The sequence below is a fragment of the Hydra vulgaris genome, chromosome 11 (genome assembly GCF_038396675.1).
Source record: "Hydra vulgaris chromosome 11, alternate assembly HydraT2T_AEP".
NCBI lineage: Eukaryota > Metazoa > Cnidaria > Hydrozoa > Anthoathecata > Hydridae > Hydra > Hydra vulgaris.
This window is the reverse complement of record NC_088930.1, coordinates 33,732,501-33,755,665: the sequence shown is the minus strand read 5'-3', so window position 1 is coordinate 33,755,665 and position 23,165 is coordinate 33,732,501. Positions and strand designations below refer to the sequence as shown.

General features: G+C 27.4%; 2 protein-coding genes across 2 annotated transcripts; one reads left to right on the top strand and one right to left on the bottom strand.

The window, feature by feature from the left end:
• Window positions 1-2,061: 2,061 nt before the first annotated feature.
• LOC136087597 (uncharacterized) lies at window positions 2,062-5,020 on the top strand. The gene is made up of 2 exons (XM_065810851.1): window positions 2,062-2,330; window positions 2,842-5,020. The coding sequence occupies exons 1-2, from the start codon at window positions 2,218-2,220 to the stop codon at window positions 4,832-4,834; spliced, it is 2,106 nt and encodes a 701-aa protein (XP_065666923.1). The 5' UTR covers window positions 2,062-2,217; the 3' UTR covers window positions 4,835-5,020.
• A 1,600-nt stretch (window positions 5,021-6,620) lies between these two features.
• On the bottom strand, window positions 6,621-9,903 carry LOC124813812 (uncharacterized). Its single transcript, XM_065810850.1, has 2 exons — window positions 9,660-9,903; window positions 6,621-8,443 (listed from the first exon to the last, which is right to left on the bottom strand). Exons 1-2 carry the CDS (start codon window positions 9,815-9,817, stop codon window positions 6,679-6,681), a joined length of 1,923 nt encoding a protein of 640 aa, XP_065666922.1. The 5' UTR covers window positions 9,818-9,903; the 3' UTR covers window positions 6,621-6,678.
• Between the last annotated feature and the right edge of the window lie 13,262 nt (window positions 9,904-23,165).

Below are 23,165 nucleotides of genomic sequence, written 5' to 3'. Positions count from 1 at the left end.
TCAGTTTTAGTTCATTACTGCTAAATATTAATTTAAAATCACAAAAAAACAATGCAGAGTATATTCTAATATTCTGCTAAAGAATTACTCACTAATTACCACTCCCAAAATACTAAAGCTATCATAAATTATGTGAAAATTAGTTTTGTAATTAATTATGCTATTTACTAGTTATGTTTTTTATTTTCTCATTAGCCTAAATGTCTTTCAATATGTTTGGATTTGTATATATTTACCCTGTTGAGATATATTGATAAAACTTTTTTTTTGCTTGAATCAACTTTTGTTGGTGTTTTTTATTGTTGGTGATTTTTATTGTTACCATTTTTAGCAAAAAAAATTAAAAATACAGTTATCTTTTTAATATATAGATATAAACTTTGTTATGGTTCTGCTTGTTATTGATACTATTTAATATTACATAAATATTCTTAATGAAATTTGAAATACGAAAAATATGATTATCTTTTAACAACTTTTTGGTTTTCTTTTTATATTTCCGTCTTTACTAGAGATTATTATTAGAAAACATAGACTGCCATTACACCCTACCTAATATAAAAATATATCAATATAAGTAAAAGTGAAAGTTTAATCGGCCTTCAGTTTTTACGGCATTTTGCGCGATGTCAAGGCCTGTTATTATAGAAGGCCGTGTGTGTGACGAAAAAGTAAAGATACTTTTGCATCCAGTGGCTATTGCACCCAACGTCTACATCATTGAAAAAGTAGGTTTTTACATTTTTGTTTTTGTTTTTTTGTTTAACTACTTATCCTAATTGATCACTTTTTTTCAGGATTCTCCTCATGGGTTCAAGCTCATTACGCATAATATGTGTTCAATTACCCATAATACGTTAGTCAATTAATAAATTAGGAAATAATTATTTGTGAAATATTGTAGTCATTAATGACTTCAACCTGGCTAATAATTAAAATTGCTCGACTAATAAGGTTCCTTATTAAAATTGCTCTCTCTCTCTCTCTCTCTCTCTCTCTCTCTCTCTCTCTCTCTCTCTCTCTCTCTCTCTCTCTCTCTCTCTCTCTCTCTCTCTCTCTCTCTCTCTCTCTCTCTCTCTCTCTCTCTCTCTCTCTCTCTCTCTCTCTATATATATATATATATATATATATATATATTTGTATTTTTTTTTTTTTTAGAAAATGTTTGAAGAAAGTTAGAAGATACTAAAAACCTTGGTATTATGCAAGCCGAAGCGATTTAATTAATTCAATCGCCAAAAAACGGCGTGTAAATCGCAAAAGAAAAAATAATATTTTTAATATTCATTTTGGATGTATTGATTAATAGCATTTATTTTAAAATAAATTCATTTTGCAACACGTTTTTTAATTTTATAAAATTTCGTCTTAATAGTTTATGGTAAATCCCACATAGGTTATAGGTGGAAAACATCACATGTAAAAGATCAAAAATGCTACACATTTTGAATACCAAATGGGATAAAGTAGCAAATACCAGATTAAGTTAAGCCTCTCTGAAAGCTTCGATGATTAATTTTAAATTACTATTTAAGTAATTTTTAAATTAAAAGAATTTTAAAAATTATCATAGAAGACTTTCATTTGTCTAGTATTGACTACTTTTATACCATTTGGATTAAAATATGTGGCATTTAAGATCTATAACATGTAGTATTTTCCACCTATATCCCATGTAGGATTTACCACATAAAACCCATGTGGGATTTACCATATGAAACCCACATGGGACAAAATAATAATCCCCATATGGGTTACATATGGTAAAAACCCACGCGTATCCCATATGGGATTTGCCATATGGAATCCATGTGGGATTTACCATATGAAACCCACATGGGACAAAATAATAATCCCCACGTGGGTTACATATGGAAAAAATCCACGCGTATCCCATGTGCGCTTTTTCACTGGGAAACGGCAATTACCAACTTTTTCTTAAACTTCATATTAAATGAATGGGGTATTACAAGCATGAATACACGTCTTCACAGTTCCGATAATTACGTGCGCGCGCATTTCTTAGTAGTATGTTATTGTTTGTTATGCGCAGAATCGCATGAAAGAAAGTAAATACACAGATAAATTAAGAGAGCATCCTTGAACGAAACAGTCGTTTGCATGAGTTTTCTCATAATATAGATATTTTTTTAGCTTTATATAAGGTTATTCAAAGTTTAAATTTATATAAGTTTATATTTTAGAATATTTTTAATTATGGAAGCAATAAATTTAGCACGAATTCGTACGTGGAGTCAAAAAGCTCTTAAAGAGTATTTAATATTGAGGAATAAAGATGTAGATGGTGACTTTGAAACTTTAGTTTTCAGGTAAGAAAAAGCATAATGGTAGCGTATATATATATATATATATATATATATATATATATATATATATATATATATATATATATATATATATATGCATACATATAAACATACATACATAGATACATACAGTGTATGTATTCATAAATACATGCATACATGATCATACATTGTATATACAATTGTATGATTAGATTAGATTAGAGAAATGTTTTTTACAAATTTAGTACTGCTCTATTCTTCAAGAACATCTAGGACACTTTTTTAGATTGAGCTAACATACTTTACACACACACACACACACACACACACACACACACACACACACACACACACACACACACACACACACACACACACACACACACACACACACACACACACATATATATATATATATACATATATATTATATATATATATATATATATTTATATTTATATATATATATATTTATATATATATTTATAATATGAGTATATCATTATTTTTTATATATATATAATAACTTTAGAGTGTTTTCTGCCATTGAAAATCAAACACCTATTGATAATGAAAGCGAAGATCGCCAAAGGCTACTAGTACACGAGTATATGTCCAAACTCATTTTATGTAACTGTGTTATTCCAGACCCATTTTCACTAAAGCAAAATTGGTTTTCTGAAAGTGGTAGTGGATTATACAAGTGGCCTTCCATTTACTACACTGACATAGAAAAATATTTACGAAAGCTTGAACAGCCACATGACCTAATGAATCGTTTAGATTCTGACTATAAAGAAGGGAAAGCTTATCGCTACTACAAATGCGAGTTTGTCAAAGAAATATATTTCCATGAAATAACTGAAGATTCTGATATTTGTTTCCTAAAATGTCGTGTAACACCATCACAACGTACGTCTAGTACACCTTATCATGTTTGGGCAGCAGTAAAAAAAGACAATTTAAAACCTGGTGGTGAAATCAGTTCAGCATACTGTAATTGTATTGCAGGTCTTCTTGGTTGCTGCAACCATGTAATTGCAATGTTATTTCGAGTTGAAGCTGCAGTGTGTACAGGGGCAACAAAGCCATCATGTACTAGTGTTTTTGCAAAATGGAAGGTTCCAAGTGGTATCAAAACTGTTTTAACACACAAACCACTTTGCGATGTTGTATTCAATAAACATCATTACAGAAAACGAAACAAACCTACAGATATTAAAATAGAAGAATCCAACAAATCATTAAAAGAATATATTTTTTGTACGGACCAGCAAAAGCAACTTCTTCAAAACAAAGACCAGTTTAGAGACTATTTGTATAAATCGTTAAAAGATGTTTCTCACAATAGCTGTTTTGTTGAATTGTGCAACGGTAAATCCAAAAAAGTGGAAAAATCTGAAGTTAGTCTGCCTTTAGGCGTGGTTGAAGCAGCAAATATTTTTAAGATTGACAACAACCTGTCATTGACTGAAAATGTAAATTGTTTTACAGAAAGTTTAACACTTAATGATGCACATATTAAAAGTATTGAAGAAGCAACTCGAATGCAATCTTCATCAAGCATATGGTTTAACCAACGCCTAGGCAGGATTACTGCTTCTAAATTTAAGTCAATCTTTACCCAAATTGAAAATAAACATGGTTCTGCTGCTCTGTTAAAAACTATAACTACAATTAAAAAAATTGAAACTTTTGCAACAAGACATGGCATTGCTACAGAAGCTCATGCTAAAAGGGCAGTGATAAAAATTTTAAAAGAAAATGGTCACAAAAAAATTAAGTTTTATGATTCTGGCATGCATATCTACAAAAGTTTTCAATTCATTTCAGCTTCGCCTGATCTTATTGTTGAATGCTGTTGCGGTATTGGATGCATAGAGATAAAATGCCCTTACATTATTAGAGACACTATACCAACGGTTTTAAACTATAATTCATTGCATATAAACGCAGAAGGAAAAGTTTGTTTAAAAAAGACCCATGATCATTATTTTCAAATCCAAGGTCAATTGGGAGTTCTGAACTTTTTACATGCATGGTACTTTGTTTTTACACACCATGGACACTACTTAGAGAGTATTTTATTTGACAAAATATTTTTTGATAAAATGCTAAAAAATCTTTCAGAATTCTGGTATGATCACCTAGCACCATTTCTTCTATACAGTAATAGAGATACTAGCAATAATGAAATTCAGCAATCCTCTCCATCAGAAAACTTAAAAAGTAGAATCGTTGACGTCACAGAAGTTGTAACTGAACAAACACATGCAAAAATAATTCAACCGAAAATATCACTTAAGTCAAAATATTTATCTTCTTTTGTATCAAGAAAACGTTCAAAAAGATCCCAGCCTAAAAGATCGCAAAAATCAAAATCCCTTATCCCAGTTGTATCAAAACCATTGTATGTTTGCATTGTGTGCAAAACACTTGTTCCATATATCGCAGAGATATTTGAAGAAAATTCCATAGCTTGTGAAATATGCAATTCATGGTTTCATTTTCACTGTTGGAATTAAAACTGCAAACGATATACCATCAGATGATGATTCATGGATGTGCAAAAAATGCAAAAATATATTCTTAAAAAAGTAAAGATAAAATTTAAATGTAAACAATTTTTTTTTTTACTTAATCAAAAAATGTATTACATATTTGAATAATTTCATTATATTCAGTGAAGTAATAAGACTTTCATTCTATTAGTGGCGGTATTTTTTTAAAAATAGAACCCGGTTATATTTAAAAAAACGGAACGGGTCTTCTTTACGGCAAAGTCTAACAAAAAAATGTTCCGTCAAAAAAGGCTACTTAATGTGCGTGGCCATGTGTATTAGCACTTATCAACGCAGTTAAGAAAAGTTGGTAAAATTAACAGGGCACTGTGTACCAGACGAGACCGCCAAGTTTTTCTCAAATAAAACCTTTTTTATTCAAGAGTAATTGTTTTATAAAAATACAAAGAGCGTTTGGAAATAAAAATTATTTTTTTGAAATCTCAAACACTATTTGAGCTTAAAAAAACAACAACAGCTATTGAGGGAACCTAAGCCCATTTATTTATTTTAGATGGCCATTACATTAAAATATATATTTTAGCGTAAGATATTAACGTAAATATTGTATATAATAGTGTAAATTCTTCTTCATAATTTCGAGCTGTCTGTGAAAGTTAATGTTAAATTAAACTCTTTTTTCATTATTAACTACAGAGTTCTTCTGCACGTTTAAAGCTACTCTATGTATGTTAAAATTTCAAACAAACTCTTGGATAGACAAATATGAGTCTTGTAATACAGCTTTATATCTAGGTTCATCAACTTAAACCTATAGTTCGGTGTATGAGAGACATTAAAAATGTAAAAATCTCTTGTTTAGTCAAACTCTTCTGAATGACAGCTACGTATTATTTGCGCAACTAAAACTTTTACCTGTCTAACCAAAATTCGTATAATCTAAGTTTGCCTAACAGTTTATAATCAGTTTTCCAAGCAGTTTATTCTAGATTTAAATCTATGAATACCTGACCCGTTTATATAAGTCGGGTCGGTTCCACTGAAACCGCCCCATTACTTATAAGTTTTCCTAACGGATTTAAACAGTAAGTCTACACGTTTAAAGTGGGGAAGGGGCCTGATTGAAAGATCTTATTAAAATTTATTAAGAGAGTTTTGTAACAACAATAAAAAATAATACAAAAAAACGAGCGGCCTCCTCGGCCTTGGCGAATAATTAAAAATATGTAATATGTACGACGGATTTACAAAATTTGGCATAAGTACGAATTTTTCATGAGTGAATCTTCAAAATTATTTTAGCGCACATGCTGGTTTTTCAAATTTGCGAACTTATGTAGTAGTTATAAAATTTGCACTTGGTCAGACGTTCCATACTACAATGTATTGAGAATGTTTTTAAATCTAGTCAAATGAATGCCTAATATTCAAAAAAAGCGACCAAACTTAATAAAATAATCTGTCTATTAACAGATTCTTTCAGCAACGGATACGGGACTTTCGTAGTTGTATTTACGGTTACAAAAAAAAAATCCATATGTGTATAGGATTTCATTCTTCTCTTTGTTATTTAATTTTTATTGTATTCAAAATTAATTTCAGTTCTTATTTGTGTTAATATAATATAATATAATATAATATATATATATATATATATATATATATATATATATATATATATATATATATATATATATATATATATATATATATATATATATATATGTATTGTATATATGTAAATTGTATGAATGTTTATACAAATACACATACAATCTTTATTTTTTTGTATTTAATTAAATTTATCAAGTGAACCCAAACTTTCAAATAAGTACTCAATAATATCATTACAAGTAAATAGGTTTCCGTAAGTTTGACAATGCAGCACAGACTGTAACTATATCATCAAAACATCTTATCATATTAACAGGATATTCTACAGCCAAGATTCTAAAAGTCTTTAACCTCCGAATAACTTGTTCCACTAAAATCCTTAGATTTGCAAATTTTTGTGTATTAACGATTTCAGAAGGTGTCATTTGCTCGGAACCTTTTCTTCCAGGTGGCATAGTTAAAGTAATGTGTCGAGCATCACATTCTTTTTTAATAAGGAAACCTTTGTCAACCATAATTTGAGAATGTGGTGGAACTTTGTCAAGATATGCACTAAAATTAGTAATTGCTTTGTCAGATACAGATCCACCATAACAATGAGATAAAAACATTATTGCAGAATTTGGAGCTATACAAACAAGAACTTTCATTGTGTTATGGTGCTTGTATTCACTCCATGTTAACTTTTGTAGATCTGGATTTTTGGGAGTTTCAATAAAAAATTCTGTTGCATCCATAATAGAGTGAAGATTTTTGTAATCTTTAAAACGACCTGGGCGAGTATTTATGATGTTAACTTTATCAGGAATATAAACAATTGGTGATAACACTGCAGAAGATGCTTTAAGCCATGAAGATATTATGGAGCTAATTAAAGCTTCTGAAACATTAAACCTTTCTGCTAAATCTCGATTTAACAATCCAAGACGCAATTTCATTAAAAACAAAAGAAATTCGTCCTCACTTAACAGTTTCCTGTGAGGTCCAAATTGCTTAGGTACTTTTTTAAACTTTCTTGTAACAGTAGTAGTGTTTTTTGTACCACGCCATCTCCTGCGAACAAATGGTGAAATTATCGTATGAAGGGATTTGAACTCAGCTACCGTTTGAACCCCAGTAAAAAAGTCACAATCACTATCAGTTTTTAAAATGCGACTTGTAACACTTTGCATACAAACACATTTTATAACTTGTGTATGCAATGTAAAAATATCTTTTGAGTTTTTTAAATAAAGTTTCTTAAACATATTTGCTTTTTTATGTAAGGCTTTATTTTTGCTCTTTAAACAAATATTTTTGTTCTTTAATCTTAAAATTTCCAACAATAAGTCATTAACAAGGAGATCATTATTGCTGCAATCCAAAACAGGTTTTTCAATATTATCTTGATATTTTAGCAAATTTATCTCATCATGTGAGTCATTCAATGATTCTTTGTGTATGTCCTGCAATGATTCATTAACAATAGAAAAATCTACACAAATTTTTTCTTCTGACTCTACACAACTTTTTTTTTTTATCTCTACACAACTTTTGTCTTCTGTATTTTTTAAAGTTGATGGTGACCAGAAAGATATAGAATCTGAAGTCAATTTTAATGTTGAATTCTTTTTAGTAGCATCATCAGTAAAGAGATATTGCATATCAATTTTTTTCTTAGAAAAATTCAATGGTAAAAGTGATGTTGCAGGAGTTGATTGTAAAGTACAAGATGGTAATTGTTCACAATTTAACTCTAATTTTTTATTTATTTTCGATCGTCGAGATGGTGCAGGTAAAATAGTTCTGACTTTTTTTGATGAATCGTAACCAAGATTAATTATTGGATATGGGTTTTCTATAGATGGCTCACTATCTACAAAATGTTGAGAGCATACTCTATGGTTGGCTCCAATTTTACAGTATTTATTTTGATGTGTTGGGCTTTGACGGTTAATTAGTTGTTGCCACTTTATACGCTTTGCTGGCAATTTTTTTTCTGATGGAAATACAAATAATCTAAAAAGAAACAACTTATTCGATTAAAAAATGTATAGCTATATAAATACAAATAATTCTAGTGTATTTAAATATCAGTTTTAAACAATCGGTCATCCGTACTCGTGAACACTTCACAGATTCCACTGTTTTTTTAAATAAATTATATACTCTGTAAAAAACATATCACAATAGACAAGTTGTCTAACAGGATCTTGAAGTGAATTCCCTGATTTAAATCCCTTTTATTATGAGTTAATCATAGTTTGTCTCACCAACCATCTGTATCAACAATCAAAATACAAGAAAAACAAAGACAGATAATTAGAAATACAATACCTTTCATAAATTCGTTGGTGAAAGATCTTACATAGACTATTATGTGTATTTTAGATACATTATAGATTATTGAATATACATATGTTGGCATATTATGGAATAAGGTATATAATATCTGCCTACATAAAAACGTACTATGTACTATACATGTATACAGTAACTTCCATGAAAGCTTATTTCTATATAGGTTGTTTTTTTTACCCTGGGTACCAGATTAACCAGATTTAAAATGATAATTTTAATGTATATGTTAAGGAATAGGGGTATATAATAGGTGTTAAGGGTATATAGAAAGATATTATATAGTCCTATTGTAGATATATACTATATAGACATATTTTAGATACATTACACATCTACAATATGTCTATATAGTATATATCTACAATAGGTCTATATAATATATATAACATATATATTATAATGTAGGCATATTACGGAATAAGGGTATATAATATATGCCTACATAAATAATTATTTAACTATACAACTACTTACTAAGCATGCATGATATTTAGATATGATATCTGCCTATTTATATATAACATCTGCCTACATAATTATGTAGGTGTTATAGTTCAATATACCTTGCAATATAACTTGGCTACATAATTATGTAGTTAAGTATTATATACCCCTATTCCATGACAATGTTATTGAATATTATAATAATATATTAATAATATATTATAACATATTATTATTATTAATAATATATTATTAATATATTATTATAATATTCAACAACATTGTTTTTTTATTCCATAACATTGTATTTATAAATAATATATTATTAATATGTCTACATAATATGTAACATATGAATCGCTTTATACATTAGCCAGACTGATATTTTGTTTAAATTTGTAATAAATAACAATATATGTAGTATACATACTTGTAAGGTTCCAAACATGTGCAAGTCAAAGAGCTTCTTAAAACCTTGTGTATTTCACAAAATTCATTACGCCAAACTTCAAGATTATATTGGCTATTGTTGCAACCAAATACAGCACATCCCATTGATTTTTTTCTTTTTAAACTTTGAGGTTTCATGTTTAAAACAATCAAAAATGGTAAAAACTTACTAAAATAATTGACTTTCTAGAATAGTTTATTGATAAAAATGGGACTCTTTCATGCGATTCTGCGCAGAAGGTACTAGTGAAAATCGGTGTCGTAAATATATACGCGCGAAATCGAAACTGTGAAGAGGTGTATTATGATACACAACTAAGGAGACTTTAAATTTTAGTAAATTAGAAAAAAAAATTTTTGATTTTATAAAAAATGTTTTAGCTGTCTTTTTAATTATTCAATTATACTTATATAATATTCAAGTATACTTGATTATTATTGGCGAACAGTGAAAAAATTATATTTAATATTTTCACTGTTCGATATTTTTAAATTATTATGAACGTATTTGCGTCAAGATTAGGCGTTTAAGGACAGTATTAATGTTGTTTTCTTTTTGTTTACGAAACAAAAGGTTGCAAACATAGTCCCGAAGCATTTCAATGCGGTTAAACTTCCATCTGTTTTATACTTTCATGGTCTACCAGACCATCCAGACTTCACAGTAAATATAGAGAGGAGGTTCCATTTATTTATGCTATTTCTAAAAAAGCAAGTAAATATTTTATAAAGAGCAACATAAATGGTAAGATATAAAGCGAACCATTTACGCAGTCATTAATTACCAAGTTTAAATTATGACTGTTTAAGTGTACATACTCAGTATTTAGTTGAATTTGTTTAATCCTGGTTTGTAAATTACGGTAAACTCCACTCATAACGTTAGCGCCTTCGTAATCCTTCCCATAACAATTTTCAATTGAAATATGTGCTTCTTCCAATAACGTGAATTCTTGATTAGTCATTCCCTCTGCTGAATGATCCGTCAATTCATAAAATCTTAAAAATGTTTCCTTAACTTTATAATGAGTTGGTTCTTAATTTACATTTCTAACAATGTGTACATGCTGTATTATAACACATAACTGGTCTATCTTGGTAATATTTTGCGCTGTGTCTAAAATTAGGGCACAGAATGGCGACGAATTAATATTTGCAATCGATTCATTTAACAACTTTTTTCCAAACAACGTATTAGTTCATTCTGTATAGTCGGATTATATAACTTAGAATTTTTGTCATAGTTGGCATTTCTAAAACTTGTTTCATGACACTGTTGCCACAAGATAAATTGAAATTTTTGGACTTTTTTGTTCCCAGACTCCAATCATTGCAACTTTTTGAAAGCATCCTTAATTGGCATAAGTATAAACATATAAATGTTTGGAGTTTGCTCTATGTCTCGAAGTTAGCTTTTTCTAACAACAAAAAACGGCTCTGCCACCCCTGCGTTTAATAATTGTAAGTTTTTCTGAAACCTCATTTTTGTTGACTAGGATCTTTGGGAAATGGTTCTTTTTTTTTGTGATCTGGAAAGTCTATCAGTAGTCTTTTGGTTTCGTTAGAAATGTTCAGATTTAAATATTTTTCTAGGTTACGACTTATTTTAGAACCATTATGAGGCACACCAGATGAAAATTTCCTTATATGAAGGTTTTTCATGTAAAAAAAAAAGATCCGTTAGAATAAGTTTTTTTCAAATCTTGATGACAAAGTAGTTAGGAAACCACTTTGTCATCAAGATTTTTTTTAATTCTGCAAGTTAGTATCTGTCAATATATCCCTATAATCTATACCGATAAAACACGTCTTTACACAAGAATATACTACCAAAACAAGATACTCATCGTTTTCGCAAAGTCAACAAAGTTGCTGTACTTATTTTGGTCAATGCCACCAAATTTTGTTGATTATATTCGTCTCTCAAAACATCACTGCATTAAATATCAATTAACTCTATTTGGACTTCTTCTTGTATATTTTCAATTTCAACAGAGAATGACACTGTGAAAAATTTGATTTTATCATAAAATTTCCTTATAAATGCAAACTTTTTTTAAAACCTTTCAATTCATCTATACACGTAACAAATTCTGCTGTGTTTCCAGTATTCATCTCACCCAAGGTTAAAAAAAGACTAAAATTCCGATCCTAAACTACTGCTCCCACAAAGTTAATTTTAACCGAAAAACTAGAATAAGGTTATACATCCAGTTAATTAATATTTTCCTTGGAGTTCTTTGCTAAGTATATTGTAATGTTGGGTCAGGTCTCCCAGAACTGCAAACTTTTGGATAAACTCCTGTTCTTCTAGCTCCCGTAGATTTGTTCATAGTTTCGAAGAAATTTATTATTTTTTGTCTGAAATTCTTTTAGTACATTAGCTCTAGTTTTTATTAACTTTCTTTTTAACGTATCACCTGAGTATGATAAAGCAGACCACATTATTCTTTAAGTCATTTTTATCGAGAAATACCTCAAATTGTTTCAACTTGTTAAACGTTTATTGATTTAACTACTAAAGACATTTTCCATACCCGAAGTCTTTGCTGTTAAATTTTGCTAATAATCCGTAGTCTTCATAGTCTTTGCTGTTAAATTTTGCTAATAATCCGTAGTCTTCATAGTCTTAGATATTAAATTTTGCTAACGAATAATATAATTCTGCTTAATTAATGACAAGTTTTTTTCTGCAATTTCGTTTTCCAGTCTGGAAACAAAACCATTCTTTTTTCCAATAATTGAGCTACCACTATCTTTTGTAAGTGGAATTAGCCGGTTGTAAGTTAAGTGAACTTTTTCAAACATTTTTATTGGTTACCGAAATAGTTTCTCAAACTTCTTTCTTAAACTATATTCATTACATACCGAAGCAGATTTATTACATATTAAAGATATTAGCATCGAACTAAGTTTACCAAAAAAGTGTTTTGTTTTTCATTCGCTGTTAAATACATGAAATAAATTTGTCAACTTTTGGTTGTTTAAAATTCACAAATAATTTTATAATAAAAATAATTAGATATTATGACAAAACATGTTTTCAAAATTAAAACTGATTAAATTAAAAGATTTTCTAATGACTAAAACAGAGACGATATAAATATTTACAAATATTACAGAGACCTGTAAATATTTTATGAAAAATTTCTAAATTTTACATTTTTTGCAAAATAATCTCTATCGTTTATATATTTATTATTGGTTATATAGTTTTACATACTTCAAGGGCCAGAAAAATGGTCGCTGAATGCCAAATGTGGCCCACGGGTCTTATTGCGGCCACCCCTGTGGCATAAATGCATTTAAATTAAAATTTAACTTTTTACAAAAAATCCAAAATATAAAAACCCAAATACAAAATATTAATATATAGTTAAATCATATTCACTCATGATTGCTAAAGTTCGTAAATACTTTAAAAGCATAATAGTTGAGAGTTTCAAAAAAAAAAATTCATGGTATATCATTATTTGACATGAAACTTTTAAATTGATTGAATATCAGATTGTTATATTTCTTTGAAAAAATTAGATTTACAGTATTTTAAAGGTAAAAAAATTATTAAAATCTAAAAATTCTACAAAAAGTTAGAGAGTTATAAGTTTGTCGATTCTTATCGAAATTCATACAACTTGGTACCAAAAGATAGGTCTTAATTGGAAGAATAAGTATATATAAAAGACCTATCGGGGCGTCAGATAGGCGTCCACAGAGCCCTCCAATACATTTAAAATCTATAATTTTTTAGAAAAAATCTTAAAATTTTTGTTTTTTGCTTTTTTTTTGTTTTAGTTTACAATGTTGGTCGTAATACAATAAAATAAACTATTAAAAGTCCTATACATACATACATATATATATATATATATATATATATATATATATATATATATATATATATATATATATATATATATATATATATATATATATATATATATACACACACACAAAATGCGATAACGGTGTAAACTAGGTTTTTGAAAGAAGCTCACTAAGATCTTATCATCGGAACCTTAAAATAAATAAATAAATAAACAAGCAAATTTACAAATACCTTAAAAAGTATACGTTACAATAAAGTAGAATCTTTGACATAAGCAAACTGTAAATAATATAAACAACATATATAAATATAAAAATAATATAAATGGTTGTAAACAACATAACTACAAAACTTTAAAAAAAAAAAAAAAAAAAAAAAAAATAAAGTTTAATAGTAGATAAAATAATTAGTAATAATGTAAAATGTTATCGAGGGAAAGAACTAAACTTTTTATTTTGTTTTTAAAAAGACAAAAAAAATGAGTCAATCAAATTCAAAATTTGGCAAAACAATTTTATTCCATAGGTGCGGTGCACGATAGGCAAGACAAAGTTGATTAAAACTTGTTTGACAAAAAGGTTCGTTGAGTTTTTTTTTTCAAAAGTGTATTTGTTGCTGGCTTTTAAACTGAAAAGATCTTGAAAGACGGGGGGTGGGTATATATTTAAAAATCTTATTTAAACAAAATAAGGTTTACAATGAGAAAAACGATCAGCAAAGTTAATTATGCGAACTGCTCGTTTCTGACAGCGCTAAAGACGATGTTATTTACTTTTTTCAGTACTTCCTCAGTATTAGCGTAGTTTATGTAGCAGTAGCGTAGCGTAGTTTATGTAGCAGTGAATAAATGAGAAATAAAATATTAATGAGAAGTAAAACATAATAAATTTTGAAATGTTATTTAGCTTTTTTTAATATATTTTGTCATTCCACTATTGAATATGATTGAGATACTTTAGGTTGGGCAGATTGAAGTCTGTTTAACTATGGTTGGTAATAATTGGCAACCTTCCTCCCAATACCAATGTCAAACCTTTTTACATCTAAATGCATACCATTTAGACTCAAAAGAAATAAATGTTTTAAGGATAACAAATACATGCTAAGGTTTTGCCGGCTGGGGTAGGTATGAGTTTCTTGTGTTGCTAACCCTAATAATTATTCTTTTTAATTGATCATCATTACATTATTTGATCATTATCACAGCACTTTCAGAGGCGATTTTAAGGTGGGTATGGGGTGAGTGACAATCCCTTAAAGAAAGCGATATTCAACTTATAGTCGGATTTTACCGAAATATAGTCGGCATTTGACACATTTTAGTCAACAAATTTATTGTTATTGTTATCATTATATAAAATGCAGTCAGGAGCATTTAAGGATTCACCCCCTCCCCTTATTAATTCTTAGAACCTCCACTGAGCATTATATTATGTAGATTTTTGAGAGACAATATATCTAAAAGTGCGCTAATAATTCTCGTATCAAAAATTTGACTTTATATAGAGTTAGTAACAATGTCAAAGCAATTTGAATAAAAAACGTAATAACACTACATTAGCTTTTAGTTATTGGGACGAAGGACATTTTGATCTTGCATTTTTATAACTACCTTTATATATTTTCGTATAATAAACGTGTAATCATATATTGCCATTTCCATTTTAATTTCTTATTTCATAAAATTTCTTAAAAATAATAAAAATACAGTGTTGAGAGAAATCGTAATATCAGCTAATAATACTAAATTAATATTATTACTTAATATTACGATTTCTCTCAATACCGTATTTTTACTATTTTTAAAAAATTTCTGAAATAAGTAACAAAAATGAAAAATGGAAATATGCAATTATGCATCATAAAAACAAATGTTTATGTAATATAAAATGTAATAAACATTTCTATTAACAAATATAACTAGTATTACAATTTTAAACCAATCTTGGTGCATGGTGCATGATTTCATGGTGCGTTTATGAAAATTTGCAATGCTTTTTAATACTAAAAGTTACAAGGAACTGATCAAAATATCTTTCATAAGGTTAATGCGATATTTAAACAAATATCAAAGTATATAAAATAACAGATTTTTTAATTAAATTATAAATATAGAACAACAATGGATTAAAGAGTACAGTCCAAAGTATAAAATAACTCAACAAAGTTACATCAAGAAACATTAAAAAAAGTTTTCTAAAACTTAAATTACAAAAGATTGAAAGTTTTCAATAAAATTTATGCATTGTATGTTGCTGAAAAGAAAGTTATTGTTTATTGAATTATTTTTTTAATAGATTTTATTATTTTGTATTTTTTCATTGAAAATTAATAAACTAGTTTAACTTATGATCACTTATGTTTATGCTGTGTTATGGCAACGCCACTCGAATGTCGCCAGTTTCCATCAAAAACAAAACTATTTATGAAAAAATTTGATGCGCACCATTACACTTATTACCAAAGATGTTTTACTTATTTAGCTTGAAATTGTTTCTCTAGAACCGTCTGTCAAAATCTTTTGTTTTTTTATAGTATTTTTAACTGATGAACTGTTTGGACAATATAAAGATTGACTTTTTTTTTCGTCCATTTGACGTTTGTTTTTTTTTAGTTAGAAAAAAAAATTTAATTGCTTTTAAGCAATACGCATTTCACTATACTTAATATAAAAGAGTATAATGAAATTATGCAAGTTTTTAGCTTTTTGGAAATCAATACAAAATCAATAATTGAATACTTAGCTTAACTTAGCTTAAGCTTAACTAAGAAAACTTAACTGTTGAGGGAGCTATAATGACGAGTACATTAAACAAGTATTTTGTTTTAATTTTTACTAATTCGACAAACGTCTTAAAAGTTATTGGTAAGTTTAGTTTTAAATGACCTTATCCAAGCTTTGCAAAAGCAGATATTAAAATCCATACCGACAAACTTGATGAAAGAAAAACTGTTGAAGTGGACAACGTTCACCCTAAAGATTCCAAACTGTATTTTAAATCACTCTGCAAGCTTTTATCGATATTATTTAACAAGTCTTACAAATCAAGTGTTGTTCCAGATCTTTGAAACAAAGCAGAACTCATACCCCTAATTAAGAAAGAAAGCAAATCTGAACCATCTAATTATCACCCAATTTCACTAACTTCAGTTGTATGTAAATTAACGGAACGTATTATGCCAGATGAGATAATGAAACGTAATGCACAACTTAATAATAAAACAACAACAGCTTCTTTAATAAAAAAAATTACCCTTAAAACTTTAAAAAATGCGCTTAAAATGGCTTGGGAATAAGACTAAATTTGTCTCTTCTTTGCCCAGCCGTATTTTTTCATTTTATAATAAATAATCTTAATAATGGTATGATACATAATAATAAAAAGAAACGATTAATTTTATCACAAAGCCACTTGGTGATAGATACTATGTAGATAAGTTATTACCAGATTTTGCAAAAGCATTTGACACTGTTTTCTTGTTAAGGTTATTAGAAAAGCTCAATTGGTTTGAGATTAGAAACAAACTATTATTGTGTTGTAAAAGTTTTCTTAGCAAAAGATTTTAAAGAGTAATAGTAGGAGAATTTGTGTCAGAACGGGAGAAATTAGATAGTGGAGCACCTCAAGGCTCAGTTTTAGATCCAGTATTCTTTGTGGTATTTCTAAATGGTTTATCAATTAGAATCAAAAATGAAGGCATACTATTCGCTGAAGATACTAAACTTTTAACAGTCATTAAATCAGAATCATATAATATTAGTTAACAAAACTTTCTAATATTTTAAAAGAACGGACAGTTGACTGGAAAACTCAACACGGAAAGATGTAAAGTAATTTCGGAAATGATAGTTCTAAATATAAATGCAAAATTGACGAAGTTATGCTAGAGGAAGCAAAAGTAGTCAAATAAGATCTTGGCATTTTTATTTTGAATGATCTCGTTATATGAAATACGCAACTGATAAAGCAAATAAATAAATGGGAAGAATTAAACATACATTTTAAATTCTATAGTAAAAGTATTACTAACTTATTATACAAGTAATTAGTTCATTAGAGTAGTTGTATGGAATCTTCGGTGGAAAGGAGAAATTGATAGACTTGAAAAGTTCAAAGCTCATTTTAGTTATCAGTTCATTACAGTTACCTTATCAACGCAATGGTAAAATAAATGGTATTGTCACATGTTTAATCTTATTACGTTTAGGCAATCTTTTTTTGTACATAACTAATCTTTCAATAGTTGTTAGATTTATTTACCAACTCATTTGATCCGCCACTGATAAATTATTTTAAGTAATAAAATGTGTGTGATATATGTTAAATGTGTTAGTAACGTAGTGGTAGAGCGCTCGCTTCATAAGAGAGAAGTTCCGAGTTCAATTCCCACCACACCCCTCGTAGTACCGCGTTCAACTTGTTTCTCCACTCAGCAGTCTTTTTCATCAAGGTTTTTGTTTCGGAGGTAAAGGGTTGTAACCACAATCAAGGGTTGTAACCACAATGGAGAAGGTTGTAACCACAATCAAGTTGCCTCAACGACTGTAGTAACCTTCTCGGCCACTACTTAGGGTGCACTTTATTAAATCTACTGCCTGAAATATGGAGTCATAGTTGTAACAAATAAAATAAAATTACTATTAACGGACACGTTACATAGTTTTGGAAAAAGTTATACTATTTTGTTCGTAAATGCTATTTTTTAAAAAGCTAGTTTAATATCTAAATCTTTATAACACTTAAAAATATGAAAGTTTCATAAAACTTTAAAAGGTGATCTTAAATCTTAGTAGTTTTGATTTATTTTAAAAATAAACAAAGAATCAAAATTACGTCATCCTTATTTTCAACACCTAATTATTTGCGTCATAGTGCACATATTTTTTTAGCACTTAACGACTAATAATTTAGTAAATTGCAAGAGCTGAAACACCAATGTGTTTTCGCACTTAACTACCAAATGCTTTCTTATTACAGAAAAGAGTTTATGAGATAAATACTAAAACCATTTAACGTTTTAGTAGTATTAGCTGACGTAGTCATTGCGCCAAATCCGAAGGTTTAGAGTTCAAATTTTTCTTTTGTCACAAAGGGACATAATTCGTTTAATAAAAAAATCAAACATATAATTATAAACGTGGTTTATTTTATGTGTAAATACATACACGAGTTAATATGATAGTATAGGGCAGTCAACTGTGTCGAAAGTTTGTCTTTTTCGAAAATGTCAAAAATTAACAAGAAATTTAAACATTTTAGTGCCGAGACGTCTTTAAGCATTAATTCCAATGAATATCTAACAAAGTATAAATAAATTATATTGTTATATGAACATATTATATAAATAAAATATAAATGTGAGAACAATTTTCCTACACCTTTATTGTATTATATTTTAAAAATCTGTTCGCTGTATACATAATTTTAAATATGTTATTGTAAAAACTAGACACTATTTTTATTTTGTTTTTATAATTTACACACTAATTTTTGTAAGCATTATCCACGTTTGTCTTTGTTTACAACAACTTTAAAAAATTATTGAATGTATGAATTCTTTTTAATACTATATATCCGTTCAATCGATGCAGTTTATTTAAACAAAATTTTTAAACTATTATTTTACAAATGGTTGCAACTGTTTTTTTTTTTTAGTGAATTTTTATAATAGCACTTTAAACCAAAGATGTGATAAAATTTTAAATAAGTAAGCATACTTTAGAACCACACTTTAATATAATATAATAAAATATAATTTATATATATATATATATATATATATATATATATATATATATATATATATATATATATATATATATATATATATATACATATATATATATATATATATATATATATATATATATATATATATATATATATATATATAAATATATATATATATATATATATATATATATATATATATATATATATATATATATATATATATATATATATATATATATATATGCACAAAATTGTATTTAAAAACATAAAGATTACTTTAAAATAATGTATTTGCATAAAATTTTTAATAAATAATCTAAACCGTACAATACAAAATATTATGAAACATAACCGGAATTCGGTTTATTACCCAGACATTTTCGTTCGTAAGTGTTTTGATACCGACATTTGACGATAGTTTTGTAAATAATGGCAGACAAATATAATCCGCAAAAATCTGAGCTTGTTTATTTAGATAAGTAAAGTTGTACATAGTTGTTCATTAGATTAGATCTTATATTTTATAATCATTAAAAGTATTAGAAATTAAGTAATGTTTAACTATTTTTATTTATCTATTTGTAATTATTGCTATATTTTGTCATAATTATTATCAGTGCTTGAAGTTGCAAAAGAATAGTGGGATCATTTATAGTATTTTTATGCTACTATCCTGTCAGAGCAATTTTAGATTGGGGACGAAGAAGGTAATAAAGATCTAATCGATTTCTCTCTTCTTCAAGCACTGAATATTATAATTTATGTTAATTATTTCTGTATACTTATGGTTTTTTAGTAAATATTTTTTACTTCTAATATTTGTAAGAACAAGTTTCATGATGAAGAAAACTCAAATAAAAGCTAATAAAAGCAAAGAAAAGTAACTTTATCTCTTTTTCTCTGTGTATACATTTTAGTAGATTGTATACACTGACAAAAAGAGATACAAATAATATTATATAGTTGTACCACAAATTTGGCATAACAAACAAATTTAAAAAAGAGAATAAAACAATACTATGAAATGTTTAATAAAAAAAGCATAAGTTAATATATTTCTAAACGCTTGTTTTGTAATTTTTCCTGTTTATGGTATGAATCTTCACTCTTAAATAGTTTATAAAATAACCATTTTATAATTATCATTCAGTTATTAATTTATTTTCTAATAATCTTCACTTCAAAAACATTGTTTTTTGAGTGAAGAGTTAGTTTTACATGAGCAACAATGAGTTGGTGAAAAATTACTGTCAGTCTAAAATGGACTTAATATTTTAAAAGTAACATTAGTTTATTTAATTACTATTATTTACTATATGTAATGTATTGTTTACTAAATGTAATTACTATATATAAATAAATAAAAAAGAATTTTAAAACACTGATGTTCTCAGAAAGAAATCTAGGTTAATAAAAGTTTTTAGAGAATGGTAGTATGAAAAAAAGCAAGCACAAAAGACAGCCTAAGCCGATGCAGACACTGCAATTAATAGAGTGTATGGTTTCCATAAGAGTTTGCTCATGAAAGTTAATTTAAGGCATAAAAAAAAAAGGGTGTTATTATTTAATTATGTAGGAGTATTAACAACATTTCAATAATTAAATCATAATTATTAAGAGATAACGAGAGAGATGATATTTAAAATTGTTTTAAGTGATCTAAAAAGAATGACTTATTGATAAGACTAGAGTATATAGTCGGTCATCAGCACTTAAGATAACTTCTAAGATTCCAGTAACTTCTGGGATACCTAGAAGTTACTGGAAGCAAAGTCAAGCGTTATTTATTTAAGGTGACTTAAATACTTTGGTTTGAAAGGAATGATTCAATAATTTTAAAATTATTTCCGTATAAAAGTGTTTTTGGAGAAGACCAGCATGTTAAACTTTATTAAAATGCACATTTGTGAAACTATGACTAGAATGTTATCCAATTTCCATTTTACAGATGTCTGTTTACTATTGCCAGTCTTCTCCTTCTGGAATTTAATGCCAGTGCACGAAATAGCGCTAGCGGGATGATCTTTTTTAAGTTAGCCTGTGCGATTTAAAAAATTTATTTTTTTCTGCTACTTTAATTAAAATAAAAATAGTGAGGAGAATGCTTTGAATAAATAATTACAAAAAATAATTTAAAAAAAACTGGTAAAAAAAAGCATTTTTCTTAAAAGTTGAACAAATGAACAAAAAATTTTTTTGTTGCAATTTAAAATAATATGCTTTTATTTTTTTGGCAAGCGCTTTTTTATGCACTTGCCAAAGTTTTTGCAGGCGTGTGGACTAGCGCAAATTTGAGCGCAAATGCGCTGGGTAAATGGAGAAGACTGCATTGCTAAAAACCATTGTAAAAAGGTCTAACGCCAAAGCTCGCTCTTCTCAGGTTACAAAATCTTGTATTTCATCTAAAAAATTAGGCTCTAAAGACTTCTGGAGAATCTTTAACAGTATCTATAATAAGGGCAAATCTGTTATTCTACCTCTCTTGTATGGTTCAGATTTTGTTACCTCACCTAAAAACAAAGCTGAATTGTTTGCTAAGAACTTTTCGTCAATCTTATCTCTTGATTCCATTAATCACATCCTACCTGATATAGCCGACAAACAGGTTGATCCATTGTAGAGGTTGACCAAAAGTAAATTACACTGTTAGTGATTTTCAAAAATCCTGAAAATCTAACTTTGAAAATAAAATACTAGATATAGTAATTTAAAGATAATGAATTTGAATCATAGTCCAAGAACTATCACAAAGAATATCACACAAGAAATCCCAGTTAGCTATAAAATAGTGGTAAGAAGTAAGATGAAAGTGTAAGTTTGATGAAGTACAATTTTAGTAAGATTATAGTCAAACTATGTGATTATGATATATATATATCATAATCATATATTATATATATCATAATCATATATTATAGTCAAACTATGTGATTAATAATAAAAAGTTTAATAGTCATCAACGCAGACTTTTCTATATTTTTTTCTTCAGGCAATTAAGAATGATAAAAACTTATTTCTGTTCCAACCCAAACCCTCAGTCAATGTAGCTGCAACTCCCTTGCATGTTCTCCCTAAATCAGTTGATAATATTGAAGCCCTCACAGCTATTTAAATTAGTATTTTTTCAGATTGTTGGTTTTAATGTTATATATCAAGGGGCGAATTAATTGATCGTGAATTGAAAATTCCGTTAAAAAATTCTGGTCTTTGAATTTGTAAAACTTTTATGAATAATCCGAAAAAAACGTGTAAAAATGGTTTTCAAGAAAAACAAAATTTTAAGACCATAAACTTTTATGGAATTTTCAATTCACGATCACTTAATTCGCCCTTTGTATATATATATATATATATATATATATATATATATATATATATATATATATATATATATATATATATATATATATATATATATATATATATACATACACAATTATAAATGCACATTTAGCATTTATAGTTGCATATTTATATATATATATATATATATATATATATATATATATATATATATATATATATATATATATATATACAAACATACATACATACACAATTATAAATGCACATTTAGCATTTATAGTTGCATATTTATATATAGATATATCCGTACATACATACATACATACATACATACATACATACATACATACATACATACATACATACATACATACACAATTATAAATGCACATTTAGTATTTATAGTTGCATATTTATATATATATATATATATATATATATATATATATATATATACATACATACAAACATACATACATACATACATACACACCTCCAGACACAAATATACATGCACATTGAGCATTTATAGTTGCATATTTATATATATATATATATATATATATATATATATATATATATATATATATATATATATATATATATATATATATAC